This window comes from Ceratina calcarata, unplaced genomic scaffold (genome assembly GCF_001652005.2).
Source record: "Ceratina calcarata isolate Rehan_Ccalc_2016 unplaced genomic scaffold, ASM165200v1 scaffold329.2, whole genome shotgun sequence".
Taxonomy (NCBI): domain Eukaryota; kingdom Metazoa; phylum Arthropoda; class Insecta; order Hymenoptera; family Apidae; genus Ceratina; species Ceratina calcarata.
This window is the reverse complement of record NW_017155624.1, coordinates 686211-712362: the sequence shown is the minus strand read 5'-3', so window position 1 is coordinate 712362 and position 26152 is coordinate 686211. Positions and strand designations below refer to the sequence as shown.

Below are 26152 nucleotides of genomic sequence, written 5' to 3'. Positions count from 1 at the left end.
TTCTACTCGTTCTACCGTCGGAGAAGCACCGATGTCGGGTGCGATTTTCGAACCGTTCAACGCGATCCGTAAACCGTGACGATCCTTAGCAAGCTTGATTCAACGCTTCTTTCTAGCTAGCGGACGATCGGCTGGCAGCGTACGTATCCTGGTCAATTTCCTGTTTCAATTACTCCACGTCGTGTCTTTCCCGATGTATTCGAGTGTTCGACAGTCGGATGCGTGAGCATGTTCGCAACCCAGGAAATGAAAAACGTATCGTGTTTCAAACAAACCACACTTCCATTCTCTGTCTCTCTGACTCCAACACTAAAAAGATAATTGTGAACTTGTAAGCAGAACTGCTACAAAATGTCTCGAATGAAAGAGATTGCGGTTGGTTCATCGTTTATGACTGTACGGAATGTAACAGGAGCAAATTAGATACGTTTCTGCAAACTGTTGGCTCGGTCGGCTCACACAGAAACTGGCCTTTAAATATCGAATTAATAGCCGCAGTCTCGTGTTTAACATCGGTGACTGAAATTTAGTGTGCGCCGATCGAAGACATGATGAGAACACGCGGTATATTCAGGGAGAGGAACCGTTCGTTTCTGGTCAAAAGCAATTGCAAGCAGATTTGCATCTAGATAATTCCACGGATCATTAAGTGCGCACTGTGTCATTTTGATATTCAGCATCCTCTCGCTTATCACATCCTTTGGTACAGAGACTATCATAGAAAGTTCAACAACTTGGCTTCCTACAACCGTAATGGTCGTTCTGTCAATCCATATTGAACTGGTATTTTAATTGACAGATTCGAAAACATATTTGACGCTAATGAACAAGCTTAATCATAGCTACAATAATTGGCAGGTAGCTTTAATTTCGAATGCTTCACACGTGCTAATTAAAATCTAAGGCTATTATGACGGGCACTGTTGATTAAACTGTAACACAGTCTGAACAGGCAAGAATTAAATACGAGACAAGAATCGATTATAGCAGTCTGTTCGGTAGCGAACTCTCTTTTATTTAGAATACGCCCATCAAGCGTCACGCGTAACCGATAATTATCATCGTCATAAGCGATTGCCTGATACCATCGTCGTTGTCGTCGATACCGTATAATTAAGAGCGGCGAGTCGGTGTTACCGAGTCTATGAATAAAATTCGCTCGGACCGCGGTTACCAGTGTCAACGATCGCGTAATAACGTACCGTTCGCAAACAATCCTCAGTTTTTCACTTGGAATCTGCGTTTCTTGTTCGCATTCACTCGTTCGCATGATCGATCCCGCGCTACTTATAAATATTTTGTAACATCGTCGACGCGTGGAAATGAATACTCGCACGCCGGATCTGGTTTCAATTATGCAAATCCGTCCCGACGTTTATTACACTAATTATCTAGTGATTAGAAGCGTAGGATTTATTAAAAGTTTTCCTATGGTAGGTCTAATCACTGAAATATCGCAAATTCCATAGTAGATGCATTCACACTTAGTATGCATTCTTACAAGAGATAGGATTATTAATGTTCCATATCTAAGATCTGTATTTATCCAAGTGCCAACACGCAATGATTAAAACGCTGTCTAACAAGTTTCATTTGCCTATCAGTTTACTTGGCATCGATGCTTTTCTGAACTGCTCGATGTTCATTTAAAGCTTTTCGACAGCCCGGTTGGTTTGAGGCAGATTTATAGCCGCGAAAATCGGAAGGTTAAGAATTTAGAGTTGCACGGAGATCGACGACCGTGTGGATCGCGGATAGCCGCGTCTAAATCGTAGGATACAGTGCGGTGGTTGAAATTTTATGCGATCGCGTGATCGCGCCTCCTCCACGTTTTCACGAGCCACGGCTCGGATGCAACGGAACGCTCCGGCTTCCTTATCGCTATTAGAATTACCATTTCGCGCGAGTTACCCGGAGAATCTCGTTCTTAACACGTTTAACAGACGCATAGTTTATACAATTTTTAAATACGCTGTTTAGCAAATAATTGAATTGAGATATAATATAGAATTTGGTTCCGCAGTTCGTATTATCATTATTTATACTAATTTATATGGTTATTAATATTAAATAGTAGCAATTAAGAATTATTCTCATGGTCTCTTCAAATACGTATGCTATTGTACTGTCTGTAAATATTTGACAACATCATACGCAGTTTGCCTTTATTAAAAGTTCATAAATCACGGATGAGGTAGAACATTTTACAGTAAACGAGGGAGGAAGAGCAGCAAAGACAGCAGCAAGTACAGTCGGAAGTTAAAGAGGCAACGCAATCATTCTTCATGGCTCTTAAGCATTAACCGACACGGAAAAAATCTTCGTACCTCGACCACCGTATCATGTTTATAGACACTGTGGGCTACGTGAACGTATTGTAGTCAAGTACACGTTGCGGAGGACCCACGGGCTGTATAACACATAAAACGGGCGCATAAACGAGATGCTATCGGGGTTGGAGGAGGTTCCGCGTAATCTATCCAATTATCGTTCGATCAGAGCTGTATCCGTGGCTGTCGGGACCCACAGCCACTGAACCCCAGACGATAGAGTATCTGTAACAGGAGTCCCGATCGGGCACCTCATGCAAAAGAATATCGGATTTATATATTTTTTTTTTAAGANTTTTGTCAATCTATCCATTGACTTTTTCTTATCCAGTCGATAAACGAGAAGTGCACAAGGGCACGATTGTCAATCGTCGTTACGTTGCCCCATTCATGAATCTTCGCCGACCACTATTTGCTTATCAGCGATTTATTAGTTATCAAGCGAGGAGCCTTTTCGCTTGTTCATCGTGTCCGGCGCGCTTTCGTCAGGGTGGGGTCACCGAAGGTTGCGCAACCTCGTGGCTATTGCGCGGCGCGGTGCTGCCTTCCACACGATTGCCACTTTAAGTGCGCCATAATGGCAGTGGGCTCGCTAAGAAGAACGCGATCTTAAGAAACGGCTCACGGTGCCTCGGCAGGGCTCGCCGCTCGTGTCCGTCTCGGTTTCGCTCGTACCCTCGTGACGTTGGCGGTCTCGCTCAGGGCCCCGCGGATGCGGATCGCCGTTGGGCCTTTCACTGGGGCCTGCGGGCTACGGGTCGCGACCTCAACGTGGTCCACTCCCTCTTCCCTTCCCTCCCATTAGTGTCTCTCTCACTTCTTTCGCCTCCTTCCTCGGTTTCCTCTTCCACCGTCTCGCTCCTTCCCGATCCGTCGACCTCTTCTTTTTCTCCAAACATTTTTACCTCCCTTCCATCTTATATACCTTTGTGCTTTACCTAACCCAGCTCCCTTTGCCTACTCCTCCGCTCCTTACCAGCTTCGCTCCGCGTTCGCCGTCTCCTTGCCTCTCCCGGACTGTCGGGATTCTCGTCTATTCTTAGTCACTCTCGTTAAGCGAACCCCCCGCCCAATGACCAATGAGATATCCTCGTGCTTTTACTTTTGCGTTCGATATAAATAATATTTAATTTGCTTAGATTTCATTTTTTATCTACAATTTAAAAAATCTACTAAACAATATCGAAGAGCCTGCCTAGTACGATTGCTGAGATGTTTGGATTTAGGTTATCGGATAAAAGATCGACTGAGTACCTGGGAACACACGGAGGATGACACCGTTTATGCGGCCCATACGATGGCGGGTTCGCGAGGTTCCCGCGAGAAGAAGCGGTTTGCCCTGATTTTCGAGGCGAGCGCATACATACGATCGGGCGACTCGTGATCACGACCTCAGCGATCGGAAGAGCTTAATCATGCGGGAACGTGTACGTAGCCAAGGAGTGCATGCACTTACATATGGCGACCAACAACTATAACTTGGGTTCGTTTCGCAAGAAGAATCAGGCTACTTAATTTCTTCCGTCTACGATTAATCCAACGTTCCACTTTGTATCCACTAACCGGTATCTAGTCGTTCGTCGACAAACGCACAGCGAGTTACGCGAATTTCTTGGCCCCGCGCCTCGTTACGCCGACTACTCGCGGCTGTAATTATCTCTCCGCAGATAAGCAGGAATTCATGCATCTTGATTGCATTTTTGTCGCACCTTGTGCCACATACTTCACAGTCGCAGCTTGACAATATATTATTATGTTTGACGTAAAGTCAAATAAAGCATGCTATTCACGAGGATCTTCTACTGATGAAATATATTTTCTATTCAATTTATTATGAATACGACCATTGTTTAATTGTTCATATTATTACTTGGGAGAACACAGTGAGAAAGGTTTCGTCGCTTGATCGACGGTGTTCGTAACGAGCTGGGAAACACTCGATGACGGTCATCGACTGCTGGGACCCGGTCCGACCGCAATTTGTTCAAATAATCCGAACGCATCGGATATATTAATTTCACGCGGCGCGGTGGCCCGAAGGGTACCCGCGGTAATTTTCAAATTACAAGTTGCCCACAGGCTGTGGTCGGCCTTTAAGACATTGTCTAAATAATAGTCTAATGGACAAGGCATTCTCGAGGGGTGTTAGAAGCACCGGCTGCTCGAGCCGTTTCCAAGACTCGCGCCGTTGTGGTTCGCGCTGCAAACGATAGTCTATATTCCCTTACGACTAGTTTCATTCCCCTTTAAAGTGTTTTAGAGGCTTTAGAAGTGGGTGCTCGGCCGTTTTCTCCGGCAAACTGCCTCGTCTGTGGATCTCCTCGCTGGCTCGGTGCACTTCACCGGGAACGGTCGTTGCTAACCCGGTTCTTGAAGATTCATCCCCGTGTGTCCCGTGCCGACGTGCCCGGGCCCGCTCTTATGGTTCCTGGTAACGATCTTTTCCGATGGTCTACACGATTTAAACGCGGGCTGCACGTGCACGCGCATACACCGGCCTGGCGCAGCCGCATAATTTTCTGGCCGTGTTTACGAGAGGAGAACCGATCGTCCAACGGAAGTCCTCGCGAACAGGAAACGATACGAGAGGTTAATTTCATTACGCGGATCCGTAGAACTGAAGTTAAAGTTACACGCGAAGTAGAAGCTCGAGTGTCGCTGGAGCAAATAATCGTCCCGATGCTGCCGCTGTTTCGACTCGTAGGAAAAAGAGACTACGAGCTTTGCCGTGGAAGAAGCACGGTAACGACGAGCGTTCATAACTGTTACCTTCCAGGAATCAATCGTGGCTGCCGCAGCAAAAACCGTCTTGTGGTATCGAATAAAACCAAATCGATCTAAAGAAATTCAAATATTTCCTATTCATATCTTTCTTTGCGTTGAACAGTTATTCCGATGCCATTCCCAGTCCCAGACAATATGATTTATATCGTTAGAGTCGACGATATTTCTCAACCATTATCACTGGCTTTCCCATATTAGAATACCAAAATTCTTCAAACCAAACGCGGATTCTTTAATTAAAAAGCACAGTGAAGCAGTAGAGAACGTCACGCGGAGTTCGTTCACCCGCGTGTTCCGAGCGTACGGACAAAGTCTCACCTTGGAAGCGAGGCTGGACGAATTGACCTTGAGATGAAAACTGCCCCGTCCATTTCGCCGATAACTCTTTCCGCGCGTCCGTCCCCACGAAAAACGATTGTTACCACTGTTGGTCCTGACTAACCGTTGCCACGAAATAGCGTCGTAAAATAAACGTCAGGCCTAACGCAATTACCCCCCCGTCCCTCGAACGCTATAATACCCGCTGTCGTCACGAGCCACAGCGTTGCTCATTAATTCTGTTAATTTGTGGCGCAACCAAATGAGAGAATCTGGAAGCGTTATCTCCGTCGAGTATATCCCACGTGCGTCGTTGCTATCTCTCTCTCTCTCTCTGTCTCTTCTTATGATACCTGAGTATGAATGAGGGAACCAGCGATTGCGCAACTATTTCTCCCCCCGTTTCGCTCTTTTTTTCCCTTCCATATTTCGTTAGGGATTACCATACAATGGCCTACTTGAAAGCGCGCGACGGAATCATAGTAACGGGTCCACGTTTTATAACGTTGAACAGTGTCAAGCGGTAAATAATAGGCTGCTAATTTGCTGCGGCCATCTGACGCGCGGCTTAGCGCGTTTACTTACGGTTTCCGGCGAACGAGAAATCGCGACGTCCGATAATCATCTGCAATGTTATCTGGGCCCGCGATTATGGGCCGCGTTCCCGGCCCGATAGGGCTAAATTAGTTCTGGGAACGCGATTACCCACCACCATGCAAATTGAAATAACGCCCTCGGTGCGTGCCCCTGTACGATGCCGGATTCCACGCCCGTTAACGTTATATTCGCCGCCAATTACGCTCGCTCGTATGCCGCTAGATATTCGAGTCATTCGCGATTAAACAATTATGATAAGAATGAATTACTTCATAGTCTAGCGTCATCTTTCGACTTTAAATCACCGATGAATAAAGATAGCGATCGTTCGAAACGTATCGGTATTAACTCTTCAGGTTCTAATAAGCTAATCAGGCCGTTTATAGTAGCAATGACAGCGACTACGCACCGATCGTACGGAGAATGGATATCTCGGAGTGGATACCACCTACGGCTCTTTCATCGTGGTAAAGACACGCAGCAGAACAAATTGGGGCCCGCCGGGTTGTTTGACAAATTTCGTCTAGCGCCGCGGGAGAGTGCCTTCTAATATCCTCCTGGTTGATTCTTCCTCGTCCGACCGGCGCTGCGTCTACCGTCCCTCTCGCATTCCCTGTTGGAGAGCAGTTGGCTCGCCGCTGGCCATCCTTAAGTATTCGCTGCACGAACCTCTGCCTCTACGAACCGGGTACGTACGTGCTAGATACGTGTGCGAGCGTGTGTGCCCTTAGATGCTTGTGTGCACGAGCGCACGCTCGGGGAGAACATTCGTACTGGAGCGTGCAGTGCACACTAGCACGATAAATAGTAGGACGAGGAGGATGAGGCCTTCCTCGGCTCTCTGAAGAAGGTACCGCTATCGCCCTCTGACCTCACGAGCCGAGCGAGGAACGAGGTCTCCTTCCTTCCACTGGCACCGGTAATTTTGCCTTCGGTCCTGCGGCTTCCTGGTGCTACCCAGATCTAGATCATCGAAAATCGGAGACGAGGGTTCCCGGTCTCGTGAACCCCGACTCTTCACACTGAGGATGGGTGCACCGGATCAACCCAGACTACCTCAGAGAAAGAGAGAGAGATAGAGAGAGAGATTTGCACGCTGTGCTCCGATCACCAGACAGATACGTATAGTTCGATAGTCTACGTTCATTCTCCTATTTCTGTTCAGTTCAGCTGTTCACTATTTATTCAATCGACGTTAATGTATTATTTCATTTTTGTATAAAGTTTTGATTTCTGCTGAACAGACTCGGTTTTGTAACATGTGTAATTACCGACGCGATATTAAAGAGCGGTGAAGCTTAATGAACGGCAGATCGCGATGATTTACGTGAAAACGGAGATCGAAGAACAGCTCGCGGACTTTCCCCGTGGGAATGGAACATTTACAAAGTATCGCGAGGCAGAAGCTGCTCGCATTCCGGGGTAAATAGCGAGCGGAGCCAGTCGGTGCAACAAAAACATCGGACGTTAGGCGAATTCGAGATGAGAAACCGTTCCTCTCGCGGGGAATTATTCAAATTGCCAATGAACCCGCCGCCGGTCGGAAACAGTGTTCCGCGGCGAGCACTGTAACAAGTACGTAGAACCAACGAGCGCGTCGCGGGCACCGGAGAACAACTGGAAACGAGGAGGCACCGCAGGAAATAATGTCGTGGGACTGCTGCACTATCAAGGTTTCACCGAGGCAAGCTCCTCGAGGCCACGCGTCCCTCTGGATGTTCGTGAAATCAATTTACGTGGATGCGAGCAACAAGCGTTTAGAAAGAAACGGTTTGATCGAAGGATGAATGCTTCAACGATGAAACAGCTATCTTCGGTCGTAGCAAGGGCTCCATTGAGAGACCTTAAATTAATAGCCTCTTTATCGTTGTAGAAAAAAATACAATTAAGCGAAACGTCCATGTATAAGTATCTCATTTACATAAGTAATTGTAAAACCTCTGTATAAGGACATTGACAATTTTCCATAATCGTGTAGTTCATTATCTATTGAATGTACTCGTTACTTGTTGATCATACGAATAATCTCGTTTGAATAGAAAACTTTGTTAGAATATTGGGGTCAGAAAACGATGTTCTCAAGGATAACGTCGGCTGGTTCGCGTGTAAACGCTCATCACGGATTAGCACGATGACTAATCCCGATACCGGACGTCGGGACAAGGGTAACCACTTTCGAGCAATACCGAAATAACGGTTATCGCCGGGAAGGCAAATTAACTTAGCCGCCGCGGCATCGGGGCCGTGCTACCGTGGTAAAAATGATCAATCACAATGGTCGAGCCTTAAACGGCCGCGCGGCATTTAATTTCACTCCGAGACTCGGTGTTCTCGCCATATAATTCCGATCGTCGATACCGACCCGCGAACAAAAGCGATCCCGCGGGGATCTTGGATAAATAGCGGGCGTGCGCGTCCACGATTTAACGGGAGTTAATACCGTATCAAGGACAAGGGTCCTATATAATTTCTCTATCCAGTCTACGCTAAGAAATGCGAATTTAATTACTCTGCATAAATATAGTACGTTCTAATGATATCATGCTTGATGATCTCGTCTTCTTCTATAAATAGCTTCTTGATAAACATTACGTATATACTCTTTTGTACTCGATTTTTCGTAAATTATCTTATATAATAATTTAGTACATTGATATTAACTTGCCATCATTTTTTACCCTGAAGCAAATTTAATGTTCTTTATCTACCTCCTTGATACCGAAATAAACTTCTTGTAAAAGGAGAGTCAATATCTATAAGAATTTTAATACCGTTCTAAAAAGCGACATGAAAATTAATAACCGCAATCTTAAGGGGCAATTAAAAGGACGAAAGTATCGCGCGTCGATTTTTCGGTTTAACGAGGCCTTTCGGAGCTAAATACGATCAAATTAGTGTCTACTCGGTTTGGTATTTATTTCCGGTCATCCGGATGCCGGTAACAGTGCCGCGAATCGTGGACCGCTCGGATTCCCAAGCGAATCGGGGCAAGAAACGGCACCGAATCCCGTCCGGAAAGTGATCATCGTTGCCCGAGTCGCACGATTAAGGACGCCATTCCCGTGGTCTCGCGACCGGAGTAAAGAAGCTTCAAAAACGGGTCGGTCCGAGTGTCATCGTTTGCCAGGTAGACGATAAAATCGGCCAATCTACACGAGGACCTGTGTGTCTCTCCTTCTAGTCGATAAAAGTCGCTTTATACGAATGTTCGGTACGGTCGAATGGACGGTGAATAAAAGAGTAGAATGAGAGGAGAAGAAACGCGGAGAGTATGCCACCCTTCCCAGGAAGACAGAAAGAGAGAGGGAGAGAGAGAGACGTTTGTTCGTTTTAATCGCTAATCGCCAATTACCTGGAGCGTCCCGCGCCCGAAACCCCCAGAAGCATTTTAACGAGCCGCCGTGTCGCCCGGGCCCCGGAATTTTACTTCTACCCGATCGCGTCGCGTCGGCTTCCTTCGAACCGCAACGTTCACGGATATCTCTTCTCTCTCCGGTCTCGCTTCACAAGCCTTCTTCTCTACTTGTACCTCTTCCATTCGTCTGGGTCGCCCCTTTCCGACTGTCCCGGCTCTTTGGCGTGTGTGCGTGCGCGCGCCCGTACCAATTAGCGCATACTTGGGCCCTCGGTGTTCGGCCGGGCCAGCGTTTGGACCCTGTCGGTCGCTTTCGGTGGCCCGAGACGCTTGAGTGAAACAGAAATCACGGATTGGGACGAATAGTTCCAAGGTCACCATTTCACGCTTCGTTTCGGCGGTTTCTCTTCGCAGGCGACCCGTGAACCACTCGATCAGCAACGAAATATCGTATTTTCTATAACTGGAGGCTGTAACGCGGATAATAACGTCTGCGAATAGGCAGGCGATTCGACACGGGTTTCGCTCGGGGAGAAAGGATCGAACCCTGAAGGGATAAGGTTATGCACCTGGGATTATGCGTTTTCAGTATGGTCTCGACGACACCGAGTAGCGGGATTATCACGCGGATAGCGGAAAAAGGGACGGATTTGCGACGAGGCTTTCCTTCAGATTTTCGTAACGGTTCTGGCGGGGCCGCTTCGCGGCGCGAAGATTAAGTATATACCACTGTGGGAGCTAAGTAATAACTGCCAATGGAATTAGAGACGCTGCACGGTCGCGTACACTGGATGGGATATACGTGACTCTACCTCTGCGATTTTTATCAATAGATTGATGATGGGATACCTATCGACACCGGACCTACGTACAAGAAGATATACACAGGTTCGGTGTCATTGGTATTCATATTTAAAATGCTTAAGCTCTACCTTGAGGAAATTTTATTATCGGGATCAATTTACCTGAATATTAACTCCACGATAACGAAAGTTTGAAATTTACCATAAACTGTACGGAAAGGTTTCTTCTAACTTCAGTATTTAACCAGTTAAGTATCATTAACCGGCATTGTATTGGCATTGACAAAATCCAGCCATTCCTCCTGTCGAAACAGCAAACCATTTACAAAAATTTCATTTACCCTCAAATACTTCTAAACCGTTTGACTTACAAGGAAATTGTATTTGTGCGCATTTAAGGATGTATTGGCTATACAGTCAATCCCAAAAGTTCATGTACCTTAGAAAACCGCATTCGCATTTCCTATAATTAAAAATAGTGCATTCTTCTTCTAATTTTGATATTNCCAAATACCAGAAAGTTTTCTTTGTAATAAGAGTACATGCAAATTTGAAGTCACTATAATTTTTCAAAAAATCCATGAATTGATTTAAAATTTTGCAGGTAGCTTTTTAATAGTAATAGGAATCTATGCCAGCATTGTTTAAGTGTATAGCCTATACATCCTTAAATGAACAAATTTGTCAATCACGCGATTCGATTGTCACACACTCGATCTGTCATTCTCATTCATTTACGTTTCGAACCTCTCAAAATTCTCCGCGTCAGAAAGTATCATATATAAAACAACGTGCTACCCCTTTCGTGATTTTTCTCTCACATCGATCAACTTGAACCTATACCAAGATGTCTTGCTTCGGTGGCCGCGACGAGCAGATCTACATGGTCGAGATGCTTATTCACAAGTTGACGCTGACCAAGAGCAAGATCAAAGACATCGGCGATTTCCCGATCGCGATTAAAATAAAATTTCTCGACTTCCCCGTGTTCAAGATCACGCGCGAGGATTTCTACTCGTTGAAACCGCCGCCGCCCACCGAGGAAGGCACTTTTCACTTCATGATCGGTAGAAGTTGCCTGTTCATAAAGCAACCGAAAGATCTGGTGAAAGAGTTACAGTCAACGATGATAAAGGTCGGAGTGTTCCGCGTCGGCGACACGTATCCCATCGCCGAGACCGAGATCACACTGCCCGGTTGCCTTTGCGATCAGGTAGCGATGGCTCAGAACGATCCTGAGAATTTGCCGAAACCGTTCATGGTGAAGGGCAGTTTCAACCTGATTGACCCTGGTGAAAATCCTTCGGGAACGTTAGAAATGGAAATGCGTCTGCTCTGCTTCGGGAGATCGATCATGACTCATTACGAGATGCACCCAAAGTTTTTCGCATTCAGGAACAATGGTCAGGAGAGAGAATACTGTGTGAGACGGTTGATACCACCAGCGTATCGTCCGGGTGAGCCGGACATAGATATCTCCGCATATCCGGACAGAACGACGCTGGACGAGCTGAAAGGAAAATTGAAGGAGGAGAAAAAAGGTAGAAGAGGTAAGAAGGGAAAGAAGGGTAAGGGTGATAAGAAAGGCGGTAAAAAAGGTGGTAAGAAAAAGTGATGAAGTATAATATGTATAATCACCCGGTATGAAAAGTAATTGATTTCCGGTCGCATCGGTTGCCATGGTGATCACGTATATCAGACGGAAAAATTGACCGATCGAAAGCCTTGGCGTGGTTAGGTTCATAAATTTATTGGCTAATAAAAAAACGACGACAAAATTAATGGCGCGATTCGGCTAGTTTCCTTTGAATCCCTCGCGAGTTCGCGGTTCTCTAAATTCCCGTGAAGCTGACCATCGGACAGGACAAAACGTAAAATGGCTCTGAAAAAGAAGTCCCCCAAATCGAAGGGCGAGCAGCTTTACATGTTAGAGGTGATCGTCGATCAGGTGAAATTAAATACGGAAATAGAAAACTCAGACGTCAACATCGAAGATTTACTAGTTTCGGTGAGATTCGCTGATCTGCCGGATTACGAGATTCACATTTCGGAGAATACAGAGAACTGTGATCAGGATCCGAAGCCGTCCGATGGCTCGAACGATTCAAAATCCCGGAAATCGTGTATATTCGCGAAGACGCCCAGTTGCTTGATCAAAGCCATAAGATGGTCTCCGATGTACATAGAACTGTATCGTAAGAACGCCAGTTGCACGAAGAAAAATTTTTTCGGTACAGTGAGGGTCACTTTGCCTACGTGCATGTGCAACCACGTAGCTGCGACGCAAAATAAAACCGATGGCTTGTCGACGGCGTGCACAGTGAAGGACACGTACGAACTGACGGATCATCAAGGGAACGTAAGCGGTACCGTAACCGTGATGCTGAGATTATCATGTTTCGGCAGTTCCATCATCAAACAGTTCTCTCTGAGTGGAAAGTCCTTCATGTTGGAAGATTCGCCACTTCAGAAGCTTCTGTGTTCTTATATGTGTCCAAACAGGGAAATGGACACGGAGGGCTCGAAGGAGGATGATAAACCGATGCTGAAGAGGCCGGATTCTCCACCGCGTATTTCCATGGACGATCCTGCTTTCAAGACGTTGACCACCGCTGAGAAGCTGAACTATCCTAAATATCGTGAGCTGGTCTATTCGGCCTACCCTGATGAGCCGACTTGCACCTGTATGCCCACGAACCGAAGTGGACACCCTATGGAATGTCGCTCGGGCTGTACCAACCACTGTTGCATGAATTTAAGAAATCCGATGATATTGACGAAAGATGAGAGACACGTCGACGATATATTAGCGAACACCTATTGTGTGAACAATACTCTGTCAGCATTGTACGCTCTGAAACAGCACGACTCCCTAACCAACTGCAACAATCCGAAGAGAATGAGGGGAGGTGGAGACATAGAGCAGATTTACGTGGATCCGTCTTGCTTGAGGTGGTCCGACTACGACACTGATCATACTTGGTACGAAGAGAAATATAAACCTACGAGGTACGAAGACAACTATAACTTTAATCCTGGAGAAGAGAATCGATTGGAAGGTGGCGGTGAAGAAAGTTGCAGTTGTTCCGGTAGCCCGGTTTTGGTCCCACCGCGGGTGTCACCGTCCAAGGAAGGCCACGACGTGGTAGCTGTTTTCGACGCGTGCGAACCACGCGTGATGTCCACAGGAGCGACGCCCGGTTGCATTTGTCCCGGAAAGGACCCGAAGTGGCCCCGTGGTGCCGCTAAGTGCATGAAGTCACCATGCATGGGCATAGACTGTCTAATCCGAGCGTTCAAAGAAGCGCAGGAGTTTGTAGACTCGATTGGGAAAGTGCCAGGTCTGCCAGGACTCGGTTTAATGGATCCATCGGAGAGCCCGTACTTCGGTAGAGACGTAGACAAGGATTATGTGCCCCAGGAACGACCGGTGGAAAGAAAGAAGGCAACTGGAATGGCGCAAGCACCAACAGTATCGGCTCCCACTTGCACTGCTCCTTGCAGTATAATGAACAAACCTGTCGACGATATCCGCCCTCCTGTCTCGCCTTACGCACCTCCAGTTCCCCGGGGTGTAACCGTGCCACCGCGGCTGGGAATCGTCCGCGAGGCTATACCCGTATTGCCGGAGGTGGGTTCAACGATCACGTCCCCGAAGCATAGGAAGAAAGAAGAGAAGAAGGACGAGAAAACGGACAAGAAGGAGTTGGACCCCACGGCGTCCGCGATGGAGTCCGAGATGGGTCCTTGCGGTGAACCGAGATGCAAATCGAGGCGAAGAAAAGCTACGGACGACGGCAGCGTGACCCAGAGTGCCACTCACGTCTCCTCGAAGACTCGGATCGGCGGCAGGCGAATCAATGCTAGGAAGGCTCTTCGAAAACCGAAAAAAGCGCCTAAAATCCATCCGAAGAAACGCAGCCCGAAGGCCGCTCGCGGTATGCCGAGCAATCACTCCGCCGTTAGTCAGCCGCTCCAGCGAGATCTTAAAATGGTGAGCGCGCATGATTACGGTAAGACCATACCGAAAAAACAATTAGGACCCGGTGGCGATCGCAGTTTCGTCATGCAATCCGCGCACGCTCCGACGATTCCGGTCAGCAGGCGGGTAATGAAGTACGTCTATTTCGTCGGTGATTATTACCCTGGCACTAATTACGGGCACAGGAACTGCATCGAGATGCGTATGAGGGTCCCGGCTAATATGGGTTGGTTATGGACCACCACAACCACGGCGGGGAAATTGAAACCGCGAATCGGTTGGAGGCCGGGTGCTATTGGTCGTTATCTGTACGAGATGCTGCAAGACGCGAAAGAGAATTCGTTCGCCATGGAGGAGCCTGATTACGACACGACCGACAGAAAGGGTCGCGTGAAAATGGACCGTGCAAGGAAGGAGAGGATAAAGATACTCGAACGCGCGAGATCTGCACCACCGCGACCGCTGAAGACTACCTCGAGGAGACAGAGGACTGGTAGAACCATGAGCTTCCAATCCATGCAGAAACAATCTCAAATGGAAGGCGAAGAGGAAGGACCGGAGCCACCGCCGACTCTGCATATTCACAGAAAGGACGGTACTTATTATGTGACCATGTATCCTATCAGGCAGGAAACGAGCGGCGAGCCTAGTTTAGCTGAACCGATGAAACCACTCCAATTCAAGATCGTGAAGAATAAGGACGACGGTTCGACCGCGTCTAGCTCGACGGCGTCCGACATGGAGATCGAATTCTCTCCACCGGCGGCGGTCAGCAGGTATCGTAAGAAGCCTGACGTCGTCCACGTCGACACCCAAGTGCGTCAACAGGAGATCATAGATACTTACAAAGCGGAGGAACTTAAGAAGAAGAGCAGGAGACCCGGTAGGAGAGAAAGAATTGGAAGCGAGAAGAAGAAAAACACATCGAAAGTCTCGATCAAGAAATAGATCCAATTACGAAACAGATGGAAATTTTGAAGAAATGTCACGAGGAAATGCTGAAGTCTTATCAGAACTTTTTCATTGCCTTATCTAACAGATAAAGAAGACTTATTTACACTTATATTTAAATGTGATGCCGTTCGAGATTGCGCGTTCCAACTTGATGTATAGTACGGCATCTGGAGGTGTTCGCTGCGCATGTTTGTCAGAACGTTACCAACAGGAGTTAAACAATCGAAACGAATATCAGTATACGTCAGTACATCTTTGCTACGCTCGAAAAATGGATGACAAAGAACAAGAAAAGCAGAATGAGATTATACGGAAGAGAATACTTGACGTGCAGCAAATACGTGTTGTAGAATGTCCGTCGGACTCACCATGGCTCAGGCCCGTTCGGATGCATTACCAACAAGATGGCGAGCGCAAGGATTGGGACATGGTAAGGGCGCACGACGCTGTGAGCATAATCATTTTCAACACCACACGAAAGAAGCTGGTGTTCGTTCGACAATTCCGTCCGGCTTTCTTCTATACGTTTGTCCCGGAGAAACGTGGCCCAGTTGACCTTCAACAGTATCCACCGACACTAGGTGTAACCCTAGAACTATGCGCCGGTATCGTGGACAAAGATAAATCTCTCGTCGAGATTGCGAGGGATGAAGTAAGAGAAGAATGTGGATACGAAGCACCATCGGAGGCCTTTAAATATATCATTACTTTCAGGTGTGTCAAATGACAAAGCGTATATTTAAATTCATTCTAATTAATTCTAACGATGCTTACTAAGTTCTTATTGAAACTGAATGTCGATGTTTTGTCTCTTGTGGTATTTTCTAAAAAAAGATATAAGTGATCCGTCTTAGTGTCGTTTGCATATAAGTACACATGTATCATTGTGTTACCGTCTTTTGAAAATTGCATGTATTTTTCTGTTCTGTCCTCATGTAAGATGTCATGTGTAATTAAATAAATTCACTTACTGTGTTCATAGTGTCATGTATCGTTTTACTTATTCGGCTGTGGGTTGATTGTAGGAATGTTTCTACTTCTGTCTCCAAACACACACTTTACTATGCGGAAGTCACAGATGAAATGCACACACATCCTGGTAAGCTTGATTACAAATATAATTTGATATCTCACTGCTCCTTAAAGATAATGTTTTACATACATTATATATTGATAATGATTCACACGATAAAGAAATTTATAATGAATAAATTGTTTTTAAAACAAAGTTCTTTCTCTTATTTTTAAATATACGTTATTAATCAAATTAAAGGAGGGGGTGCTGCGTCTGAAGGGGAACTGATCGAAGTGGTAGAATTGAGCATCCCAGAAGTGAAAGAGTACATCAATTCTGAAGAAGTCCAAAGCCCTCCGAGCTTATTGTACGGTATTACCTGGTTTCTACTTAACAAACCTGAACACTGTTCACTAACTTAAAATCGAATACTTATCCAAAATTGGTGAAACTACTTATTTCTGGTCATAATCTAAATAAAAGGATTTTCCTTTACCTGAGTTTATTTACAAATAACGTATATGTACATAAGAGAATGCAAAAGAGGGTGTATGATTAAGACTGGATGAATTGGCATAAATTAAATTCGAGTCAATGTTCAGCCTCGTCTTTTGTGAATTGGGAACTGACCCAAGCGAGACCCCATTTTAGATTAGTCAGCAGAAATTTCAGTGCTTTGGTCCACTGTTCTTCCGAATTAAATTGTATTCTGAAAAGAAATGAGTAGATATTAACAAAAATTACGTTTGACTAATAGAGAATAATCTGTAGTAATAATGATCCGTACTTGATTGAATAAGAATTGCCTGTTGCAGAATCTTCTATCTTCCCACGATCCATTCTGTATGGGAGACAGAATCCACTGTCTCCTTTCTCCACTTGTTCCTTGAATTGTTGCAAACAGTCTAGGAAAGCTACCATCGCCGCGTCAAACTTCGTATCCCACAAGAATTTAAATCCTCCGCTACCATACAGGGGAAGCTCTCTATGCTGGTCTAACGCTTCGATATAACTGTGATTACCGAATGGCACTAGACGAAAGCGTTTAAACGTCAAATTCATTTTTCTGGCGAGAGCTGTCAATAGCAGTGTAGTTTGCCCCCAAGCGGCATTGATTTCGCTCCAGTCAACTGGCGCACTCGGCAGTCTGCCTAACCGGAACGAATTTATAGTTCCAAAATGTCCTGAATGCCAAATGTGAAACGTAGCATTGAATACGTTTGTTTTCTTCAGTCTCTCCAGTTGTGAAGCAGCATAAGATAACTGACACTCCAAGCTAGAATAAATTGCCGACTTTAAGAAGGACGAAGTGAATAAGAGCCGGGTTTAAAGAAATAAGATTTCACTATTACCTACGATATTCATCTTCAGCTAATATGAGTTCTCTTTTATGTTTTGAATATTCCTTCCAATACCGTTCTTCCTCGCTTTGTAGCCTTTCCCGTTCCTTCTCTTGTTGAGCTATAGCATTTCTAGTTGCTATTTCTTCTTTCCTCAGTGCCTCTAGTTCCCTTATCATTCTTTCTTCTTCTGATTTCACATCTTGCAATTCTTTAGCGAGACTTTCCATTTCTACATCTTCATTACCCTGTTGTTGCTGTTCCATTTCTAATTTCTTTAGGTATTCATTATAATCTGACCACTCCCCTTCAGTCATTCTTAATTGTTGATCCATTAACAATAAAAGACTATCTGTGCACTCATCACACAATGGATGATCGGCAGAACTACTGCTACTAAGAATATCAAACAATGTCGCTCGTACCTTAAATGAAACAATGAAGATCAATATTAATTGTCAACTAACAGTGGAAAGTTTGAGTACCTTCAAGTGATGGCTGAGGCTTTCTGTTTCCCCTGAATCTCCAACTAGCATGAATCCATTCGTTCCATTTGCAGATTCAGTCAATTTAAATGGTGGCACCAAATGTTCCATGCTACCACTTTGAGGCTCTATTTCACCTACCACTTGTTGTTGGATGGGTACTAATATAAACAATTATTTACACTATACTACGTTGTTCCAAATAATCTGAGTTCTAGTCGTTAGATAATTTTCGAGAAATATGAATGTAGCGATTTTTAAGATATAAATAGACTGCCAATAATCGTGTACTTGATACAGCGTAAATAAAAGATGCATCGTGCGTACATGAAATCGCAAATGTACAGATACGACGTTTCACAGATGTTAAGAGGTACAGAGAAATATTATCGGAGTTTGCAGGTGGAAGAAATGTACATGTAACGAGATTCGTTGCAAAATCATATAGTTCGGAATAGAAATTACCTACGTGAAAGTTCTGCTAGCGTGTGTTCCCCGAGATGATAAAAGCTCGGATCTAATTTGAGAGGTTGTAGACATCTCTGGCATGCAAAACTCACGTTACTTTTCATATCAACCATTTTCACGTTCGGCTGACTGAAGATTATCTTCAGTACACAACGAACTCGTACGCTGGTTCGTACGCCACACTATTTATAAATACGCATTTGACGCTGGAAGACAGGGTCAGCTGATTTTAGTTGTGCAACGTCCCGCTAGGTAGCAAACGCTTTTATGTCCGATTCACAAACTCTCACGCGTTGCAACGTTACAAGTCTAGTGGAGGCCGAATAAACCCTAACGGATCAGTCTATGTTAGGTAACATTTCTCGTTCAAATGAGTGTTCTGTTGTGCGCCCTTTATAACCCCGTGTAATCAAGAGAATAATATTCAATTAAACGAATGTTCATTGTGACCTGTGTAATTCTCTCGCAGAAGTCATCAGGTAAGATATTGCAATGATAAAAGAATATCTAAACATATACATATATCTGTATTAGAATTAACTGTTTTTGCGTGCTATTTTCTAAATTTTAAGAACATCTCTTCATTCTTAGTTCACTTATTTATTACTTGTTAATACAAAAGAAATAAGTCAGTTAGAGAAAAGAAAATTGTCTTGAAATTTTGAATCGGCGACTAGATAGTGTCTAGCGCTGTCATTCTTATATATATGGTTATCTATTTAGATATTTACATGTATAATAGGTGACGGACTTAACTATTAAGAACATTAATTTTTACTTTTACATAAATTTTGAAATCGATAGATCATGAATTTGTTTTGCGTATGTAGAAATTGCTTATTAGCAGATAACCCTGTTAGGTAGCCATTTGTTTTACCGTAGTAGCTAAAGATGGCGCTACATATTCTCGTGAGAGGTGCTGCGCCCTCACTAGTTTGTTAACTTATTCGCAGTTATGTAACATCCTAGGGCAGTGTAATTTAAATAATAAAATTATGTGAAAGTGAATTACAATTAGTTGCAGTGTTTATTGTTATATTGTGTTTGATTCGAGGACACATTTTAACCAAGGAAGGCAATGACGTTCCACCACGTATACACTATGTAAGTACATGTCTATGTATAAGAGAGCGAGGGGACTAGAGGGTTAGAGGGTATGTACGCATCAACAGGTAGCTCCTTTGCAATATACTGTCGCTTCAGGAATATAGCTTTAGGTTTCGCGGGCATTTATCATCACAGCCCATTAACTAACGCCATAACAATCAACGTTTCCTAGTTGCAATTACATTAAACTTTCGTAGAACTTTAGGAAACCGTATAGCCTTCCTTCCCACTTGCCATCTTGTCGCTGAAAGTGATGAATTATTATGCGTGCGTTTTGTTACTTCGCGCGATCGAACAGCGGAACGAATCGCTGCATCAGCTGTGTCAATCATTTTAGTTTTATGAATATCTATACACAATAGACTCCGAACGTACGATGAGGTATGTATTCGTATAAAAATATCTCTATGTCTTTATACATAATGGGCATATAGACGAAGACACTTGAACATCGTTCATTAATTATCTCTCTATCGAAGAGAAATTATCTTTTGTATTTACTTGTCGTTAACGACTTTTGTACATATGTAGTATCGCGACGATTCTCGCATTATCAGGTAGAAATCTATTTGCAGCGGTGAACTACGAAGCTTCGTTAAGAAGTATTAAAACGTATCGTCAACGGCGCTCAATAAATAAAGTTACATAACAGGGCGGGAAGAGAGCTTGCATATCGATATCGTTACCCGGTACATTTGCATCCATTGCGCGTGACGCGTTTAAACTTGTCGCGGCGCGATTAAAAACAAACGGTAACCAATTACGAGGGAATGCAATTGCGACTACATATCTCCCGAGGCAACAACGATCGCCAGTTGCGATACGTACTTACTCGGTTGCCCGGGATCCTCGGAGTTTGATAATTGCCAGTCGGCCAATTATCATTTGTATCAAAAGGTCGAGGGAACCTGTTCAAAAATTATTGCCCCTCAGCAACGTTCGTATGCGACCGATCGACTCCCTTTAACGTGCAAGGTAATGAGCCAGGTTCGCGATCTCACGGTTATCGTTGCTCGGTATCTTACGAGTCCCGCGGGAGCAAAGAGGAGCCGACGTAAAAACTCGATGCGACGTCCTTGCTTGACGTTTTGCAACCTTGTTCCGCGGACTTTCCTTCATGCAAGCTCAATTAACCGTGTCATCGGCGAGTTCACGACGATCGACTCTGGTATTCGCGCGTGTGGTTTGTGTGCACAAGTGCACCCTGTACGTGTGTCGTGAAGCGTGGGTGATCAAAAGGGGTGCTGACGACGAAGGAGATCCCCGGTGGAGCGAGATGGACAAATTGAACGATGCTTCGCGAAGATGAAGAGAGAAGGGAGACGGCGAGAACGTCGAAAGGAGAGGTAGAAGAAGATGAACAGAGAGAGAGCGAGTCATAGGTGCAGTATAAAATAAAAGGGGTGGGAGAGAGGAAAGCTGAGGGGAGAGCAGCGTAGGGTGGGCGTCGACGGTTCAAGCGGAGGAGTGCCGTAGGGTCCGATGGGAGCAAAGACTGTTGAGTTTGAGGCGAGCTGAGTGAAGCGCGGGCGTCACGACGACGTCGGTATCGTAGCTGGTCTCCGCCAATCCGTCCCTCAGCGGCCATGTTTCTCGTCTACCTGGGGCGGAGCACCGGTGTTCTCGGTCTTTTCACATCGCGGATAGCTTCTCTTCCGCTCGCTCGCTCACCTCCTTCTTCGCGGCGTCGCGCGTCCTCGACTTCTTGCCGTTTCTATTTTTTTTTTTTCTTTCCCACTTCTTTTTCGCTTTTGCCTCCCCTCCAACCGTTGGTTCACGCTGGAGCACGGCTGTCCCCCTCGTCCGCGGTCGCGTTATACTTCTTGACGTCGAGCTTCTTTGTAGCTACTCTTTCGCCTCGGCCACCTTCTTCGGGGGTAGCCAATGGCGCATCCATACCGCACCTGTGTGACCGATGTCGTAACGCCGCTTCTATCTTGACCGCCGACCCTCTTCACGCTTCGATGCGACCGAACCAACTGTCTCATGCGAGTCGGAGAACTGATAGTTCGTGAATTTCGCTTAAGAAAATCTTCGTGCTTCCACATAGACTCCTAAGTACCAAACGTTTCATTAAACTGTAGCTAATGAAGCTATAATGTATTTTAGTTAAACGTTTCATGCCCCTCGCGAAGCACACTTGTTTCGCGTTTTTACAGCCGGCTACAATAGCGTGTAAGAATTGTGACTTGGCCGCCTCGCATTGTTAAACGCGGATCGGTACCCGTGGAATCTTCTAGCCATCGGCCGTTCCGCGGCGGAAAGAAAAGAGGAGTGAATTATTTCCACTGTGGACATTCGCAATTATTAGAATGCACCCGGCAACACGAGTTTCCCTCCCCGTGGCTTCTAGGTGGCGGTTGATTTACGCCGCGTTACCCGGCAACAGTTTTCGCGTCCCGAGGAAATAACAGCGAGCTCCATGCTTAACGTTTCGTTTTACGATTACGCGAATCGCGTGTAATTGCCGGTCTGCGAGCCACCGCACCGTCCCGGCTCCGCGATTGTATTTCGCCTTGTCCGCGTCAACTGTCCCATAGATCTTCGCGCGGCGAAAGAGAACCGGAGATAATTGCACGAACGCGGTCCCGCCGCGAAACCCTGCAATTATAGTACATGCTTAGATCCTCTACACGTACGCCGGCGTTGCTCTCCCGTTGGAATCCTGCGCCTCGTTAAGGCATTGCTTACAAATCAATTAGCCGAAGGTATCGCTGAGGGAATCGAGAACGACCTAGTTTGGTTACTGATTTGTGTTTGACGATCGATCGTTTAAATCTTTTCCTATGTCTATTGAATACTTGGAAATATTGTCTGTCTTATTCCAGGATCATGAATATAACATGTAACATTTTCACTTTAAATTAGAATGTAATCTGATATCTATTTCGGTGAACTCATCTTTATAAAAATGTTCTAGATAAGCAGAATGGAAATTCCTTTGATTTAAAACTGAGCTTTCGTGGCGTTTATCGTTTCTTTCCACAAACAGAGATAGTATAATTAAATATTGTCCCATTGAGACGTGACGGGCTTCAGTTGATTTTTTTTTAGCATTAAATATGGTCAATGGAAATATCGAAGAGTTCATTACTTTACTAAACTGTAATTTGAAAATTTCGCTGGACTGTGGATTTTACAATTCCGTGTGCGTTATCCGTTGGAAAACGTGGCGTCCGCCGCGCGGATTCGTGATGTTTGTGTAACCCGACAAAATATACAGATCGAATTCGGAGTGATTTGTTTTCTTTGCCGTTAGAAATTTTGTACTGCCGTCCTAGGTGGCTACCGGGCGAAAATAAACATTTTTCTCGGGCTTTTTCGTCCGTGAACACGTTGTCCGCGTATCTATGCACCTAAATACATACGTGTAAGCGAACGCGTCGACACGCGCGTCAAATAGTTGGAAGCGGGCGTGTATCCATCTTCGAACTATCATCTCCTACATAACTCATCTGTTTTTCCCATCAGCCAAATTGCCGTTACTCGGGAACGCGATCGACCGATCTCGCCCTTTCCGCTCTCTATTCTGTCAAAACTGCCGCTTTTACACTGATGACTTACGATTCGCAAAAAAAAAAAACCGGACGTCCCGTCCCATTTCATGATTTACCCAACGGAATAAAGAAAAAAAAAGGATTCCACGCGGACGTTTTTACTCGGTAGTTTTCCGTACGGCCAATTACGCCTCGATCGGTTCCGAGGGACGTCGATCGATCTTCAATTAGCAGCGATGTAATTACTGCGTAATTCCGTCGCCTTTTCAACTTCGCCGAGCACCTGTCGCGCGATCATATCACGCGATATCGCGTTTGTCCCTGCCTCTTCTACCAGTCGTTTCTCGAAGCGCGGTACACCCGGGGTTCTGGAAGCCGAGACATACCGTCGACGGTCGACCAGTAACGGCGGGGGTCAGAAACGCGTGGAGATCCCGATCCGATCCGATCCGATCTCTCCGCAGGGATGCTCCGAATTCCGAAAACGAGACCGCGCTCCTCGTGGGCGGATCGTGGCCCATAAATACTTGCGGTGTAAACACGAGTCGTCGAATGTTTGGCCAGCCCGGGGCCTCGGCCACGGATTCGATCGGCTGATGTAAACCCTTTGGTTAAATAAACCGGCGCTGCGTGTACGCTTCTACCCGAGCGCGTGCACGTCCGTGTCGGTCGCCGGCAATAAGCGAATTAATTATTAATTCCACCCCGCTGCTAACGCCTGGCACGAAACCGCGTTGAGATCATGCGAGATTTGTGACGACTGAAATTAAAATTGTCGTTCTTTGACGTCGCAGCGTGTTTACGACGTAGGAGATTTGGGACGGTATCGAAATTCTAACGGGAAGAGGATTTTTCCTGCCGATTGCGAGATTCCTACGCGTAATTTTATCGTCACGATCGCGGTTTCTTATCTGATTTGGTAAAACCGGGATGAAGGACGATAAATCATTTGAAATGCAGATATTGTCACGTGGTGATTATAAGTAGAGATCAAGTTCAATATGTACTCACGAATCCGAGTCAAATGCAATAACCAAGTTTCATTTCATCACTCGATTAGTACTAAAAAGCGAAATCGTGCTGGAACGTTGCTTCGTTCCAACCGACGTAATTTCAATCAATTCGTTCTCAAGATAATTCTTTCGTTGCTACTCGAATAAATCATTAATAAGATTTATCCGTTTAGTCTTCAAATAAGTTGACCCTCGACCTACGAGGAATAGCACCCACCTCATAGCAATGCGTACAGATAGCGAATATTACCAATCAACCCCTGAACGCGCGAACCGATATACGAGTGGTTATTAAACGCGTTATCGCGGGAAATAGCCGTCGTTTTTGTACGCGCGACTGCAAAGAGGGTCACGCGTTTCGTCGTCGAGGATTATTCACAACGGTCGAGCGTACGTGCAACCGCGAGGCGAGAGTGGCGTTTATCGCGGCGCGGCGCGGCGCGATGCGCGTCGGGTGGGTCGGCACCACGGGGGTCTCCCATCCCGGACGTGTATTTATGGCCGAAAAAATATTTTATCATAATAATACGAAGACACGTAGTCGGTAACCCGTCGGTCTCTCTTCCTCTCACGATCGCTGCGCAAATCAGCGGCCCTCTTCGTGCCGAGGATAACTGGAAGGTCTCGTCTCCCTTTCTCCCGAGAGGAATTTCGAGCTCCGGGACGAGGCCGATAGGTTCGCGCGATTACCAGAAAATTATTAGGATATCGATCGGGATCGGCGATTTTTCGTCCGGTTTTACACCGAGCGCGGGGTGCCACCGTGGCGGCGGCGGCGGCGCGCTGGAACCGGTGTCGGTTTCACGGGGAAACCGAGCCCCGCTGTAATGCACGCTAACGAAGCATAAAATGTGAGAACGAGCGGAACGTATTGCGCTCCCTGGCGAGTTTTCTTCGTTTTGTTTCACGATGCGGCGAGTGCCCATCGAGGGCCAGGCGCATCGTTATTACACGCGAGCAGGGAAGGAAAAAAAGGCGAAAAAAGATGACGGGGCGAGCGCGAACCGCGGAGGCGTATCGCGGAGATATTGCGGCAAGTCCGGGGAAGAGCGTCGTTGCCGGGTTCAAGGGGTCGAAGTTTCGCGGGAAAACGGGTTCTCCGTCACGGACTGCGAGTCCTCTCTTAATTGTCCCTAAATCTCCGAGGTGTTCCTCCGGGCTTCATCAGAGTCAACTAAATCGATGATAAACCGCGCGCTTCCTCTCCCGCTGGCTCGCGCGTACAACCACTTAACACATTAGCCGAAGCGTGTGTCCGCGACGCAAACCGCGCATTCGCGTTCGAGAAAGCCTCGAAGCCGCGCAGCGCATCGTGTTCGCTTATGCGCTCGGACGGCCGTCCGCGCGAGTTACGAGGCACTCGCGCGAGCAGTTGCAGCTGCGACTCTAATTGCGATACCGACTCGTATTTGCATACGGACAGCGTACCCGATACGGCTATGAGGATTATTAACCCCTTGACAGTGGGAGATGAACATTTCACGTTGCGTTCGGCTCTGTGCCAGCAATTTTATTATTGTTATTATTATTTCGCTTTTATTGCGCATCATCGTCGTGCCGTTTGTAAAGGGGAAAAGAGCTGACCGGCAAGGCATTTCCTCGGTTAATGCGATTAATTGGTCCTATATACACTTCGCCTCGCGGTACTTCGTTAGACTTTGTCTTTGAATCTTGAATTTTATTGGATGTACTATAGCAATAATCACGGTTGGTAGTTTCTAGCTGGGAATTTCTGAGCTGTGGCTCGAATCGTAACCAGCTCTGCTGGCAATCGTTAAACTTCCATTTATAACCCGGCAAGTAGTTTACAGTTTGGCGAAACGCGATGAATAGAGCTGTTTGGGCTGATCCTCGAAGATCCGATGACACGGCGCTGCACGTTCAATCGTGGGGGTATCATTAATCATCGTTCGGTAAAAAAAATATTGCTCCGTTTCGATGACTAGTTTTGTGTGTCATGGACATACATACGTCTATACACGTGTCTTTCATTTTCATTCGGCATGGAAATCAGTTAGGGGACAATATTTTAGTTCGTACGCATTCGACAAAATAATGTAACAAGACAATTCAGAGATTAATATTTATTGTATAATTACTGTAA

The 26152-nt window shown here is 45.9% G+C and overlaps 5 protein-coding genes across 8 annotated transcripts in view; 4 read left to right on the top strand and 1 right to left on the bottom strand.

Annotated features, from left to right (window-relative positions):
* The first annotated feature begins 11034 nt into the window (after positions 1 to 11034).
* LOC108624785 (uncharacterized) lies at positions 11035 to 11802 on the top strand. Its single transcript, XM_018024319.1, has one exon. The coding sequence runs from the start codon at positions 11035 to 11037 to the stop codon at positions 11800 to 11802; it is 768 nt and encodes a 255-aa protein (XP_017879808.1).
* Positions 11803 to 12063: 261 nt separating this feature from the next.
* Positions 12064 to 15117, top strand: LOC108624784 (uncharacterized). The gene has a single exon (XM_018024318.1). It carries the CDS (start codon positions 12064 to 12066, stop codon positions 15115 to 15117), a length of 3054 nt encoding a protein of 1017 aa, XP_017879807.1.
* A 171-nt stretch (positions 15118 to 15288) lies between these two features.
* Positions 15289 to 16633, top strand: LOC108624797 (uridine diphosphate glucose pyrophosphatase). The gene is made up of 3 exons (XM_018024332.2): positions 15289 to 15837; positions 16149 to 16222; positions 16397 to 16633. Exons 1-3 carry the CDS (start codon positions 15395 to 15397, stop codon positions 16558 to 16560), a joined length of 681 nt encoding a protein of 226 aa, XP_017879821.1. The 5' UTR covers positions 15289 to 15394; the 3' UTR covers positions 16561 to 16633.
* On the bottom strand, positions 16624 to 18630 carry Atg6 (Beclin-1-like Atg6). 3 transcript variants are annotated; one of them, XM_018024329.2, is made up of 5 exons: positions 18433 to 18630; positions 17964 to 18124; positions 17491 to 17903; positions 16926 to 17414; positions 16624 to 16847 (listed from the first exon to the last, which is right to left on the bottom strand). In XM_018024329.2, exons 1-5 carry the CDS (start codon positions 18542 to 18544, stop codon positions 16730 to 16732), a joined length of 1293 nt encoding a protein of 430 aa, XP_017879818.1. In that variant the 5' UTR covers positions 18545 to 18630; the 3' UTR covers positions 16624 to 16729. The 3 variants fall into 3 exon arrangements, with proteins under 3 accessions (XP_017879818.1, XP_017879820.1, XP_017879819.1); XM_018024331.2 differs by having other exon boundaries at positions 18524 to 18621; XM_018024330.2 differs by having other exon boundaries at positions 18429 to 18520.
* Positions 18631 to 18759: 129 nt separating this feature from the next.
* hth (Meis homeobox homothorax) overlaps positions 18760 to 26152 on the top strand; it is a 427894-nt gene continuing 420501 nt past the window's right edge. The window contains exons 1-2 of one of the 2 annotated variants that reach the window (XM_026813410.1): positions 18760 to 18910; positions 19486 to 19535. The gene's annotated coding sequence lies outside the window, so the exon portion shown is untranslated. The remainder of the gene's footprint in view (positions 18911 to 19485; positions 19536 to 26152) is intronic. The other variant, XM_026813411.1, reaches the window with a different exon arrangement.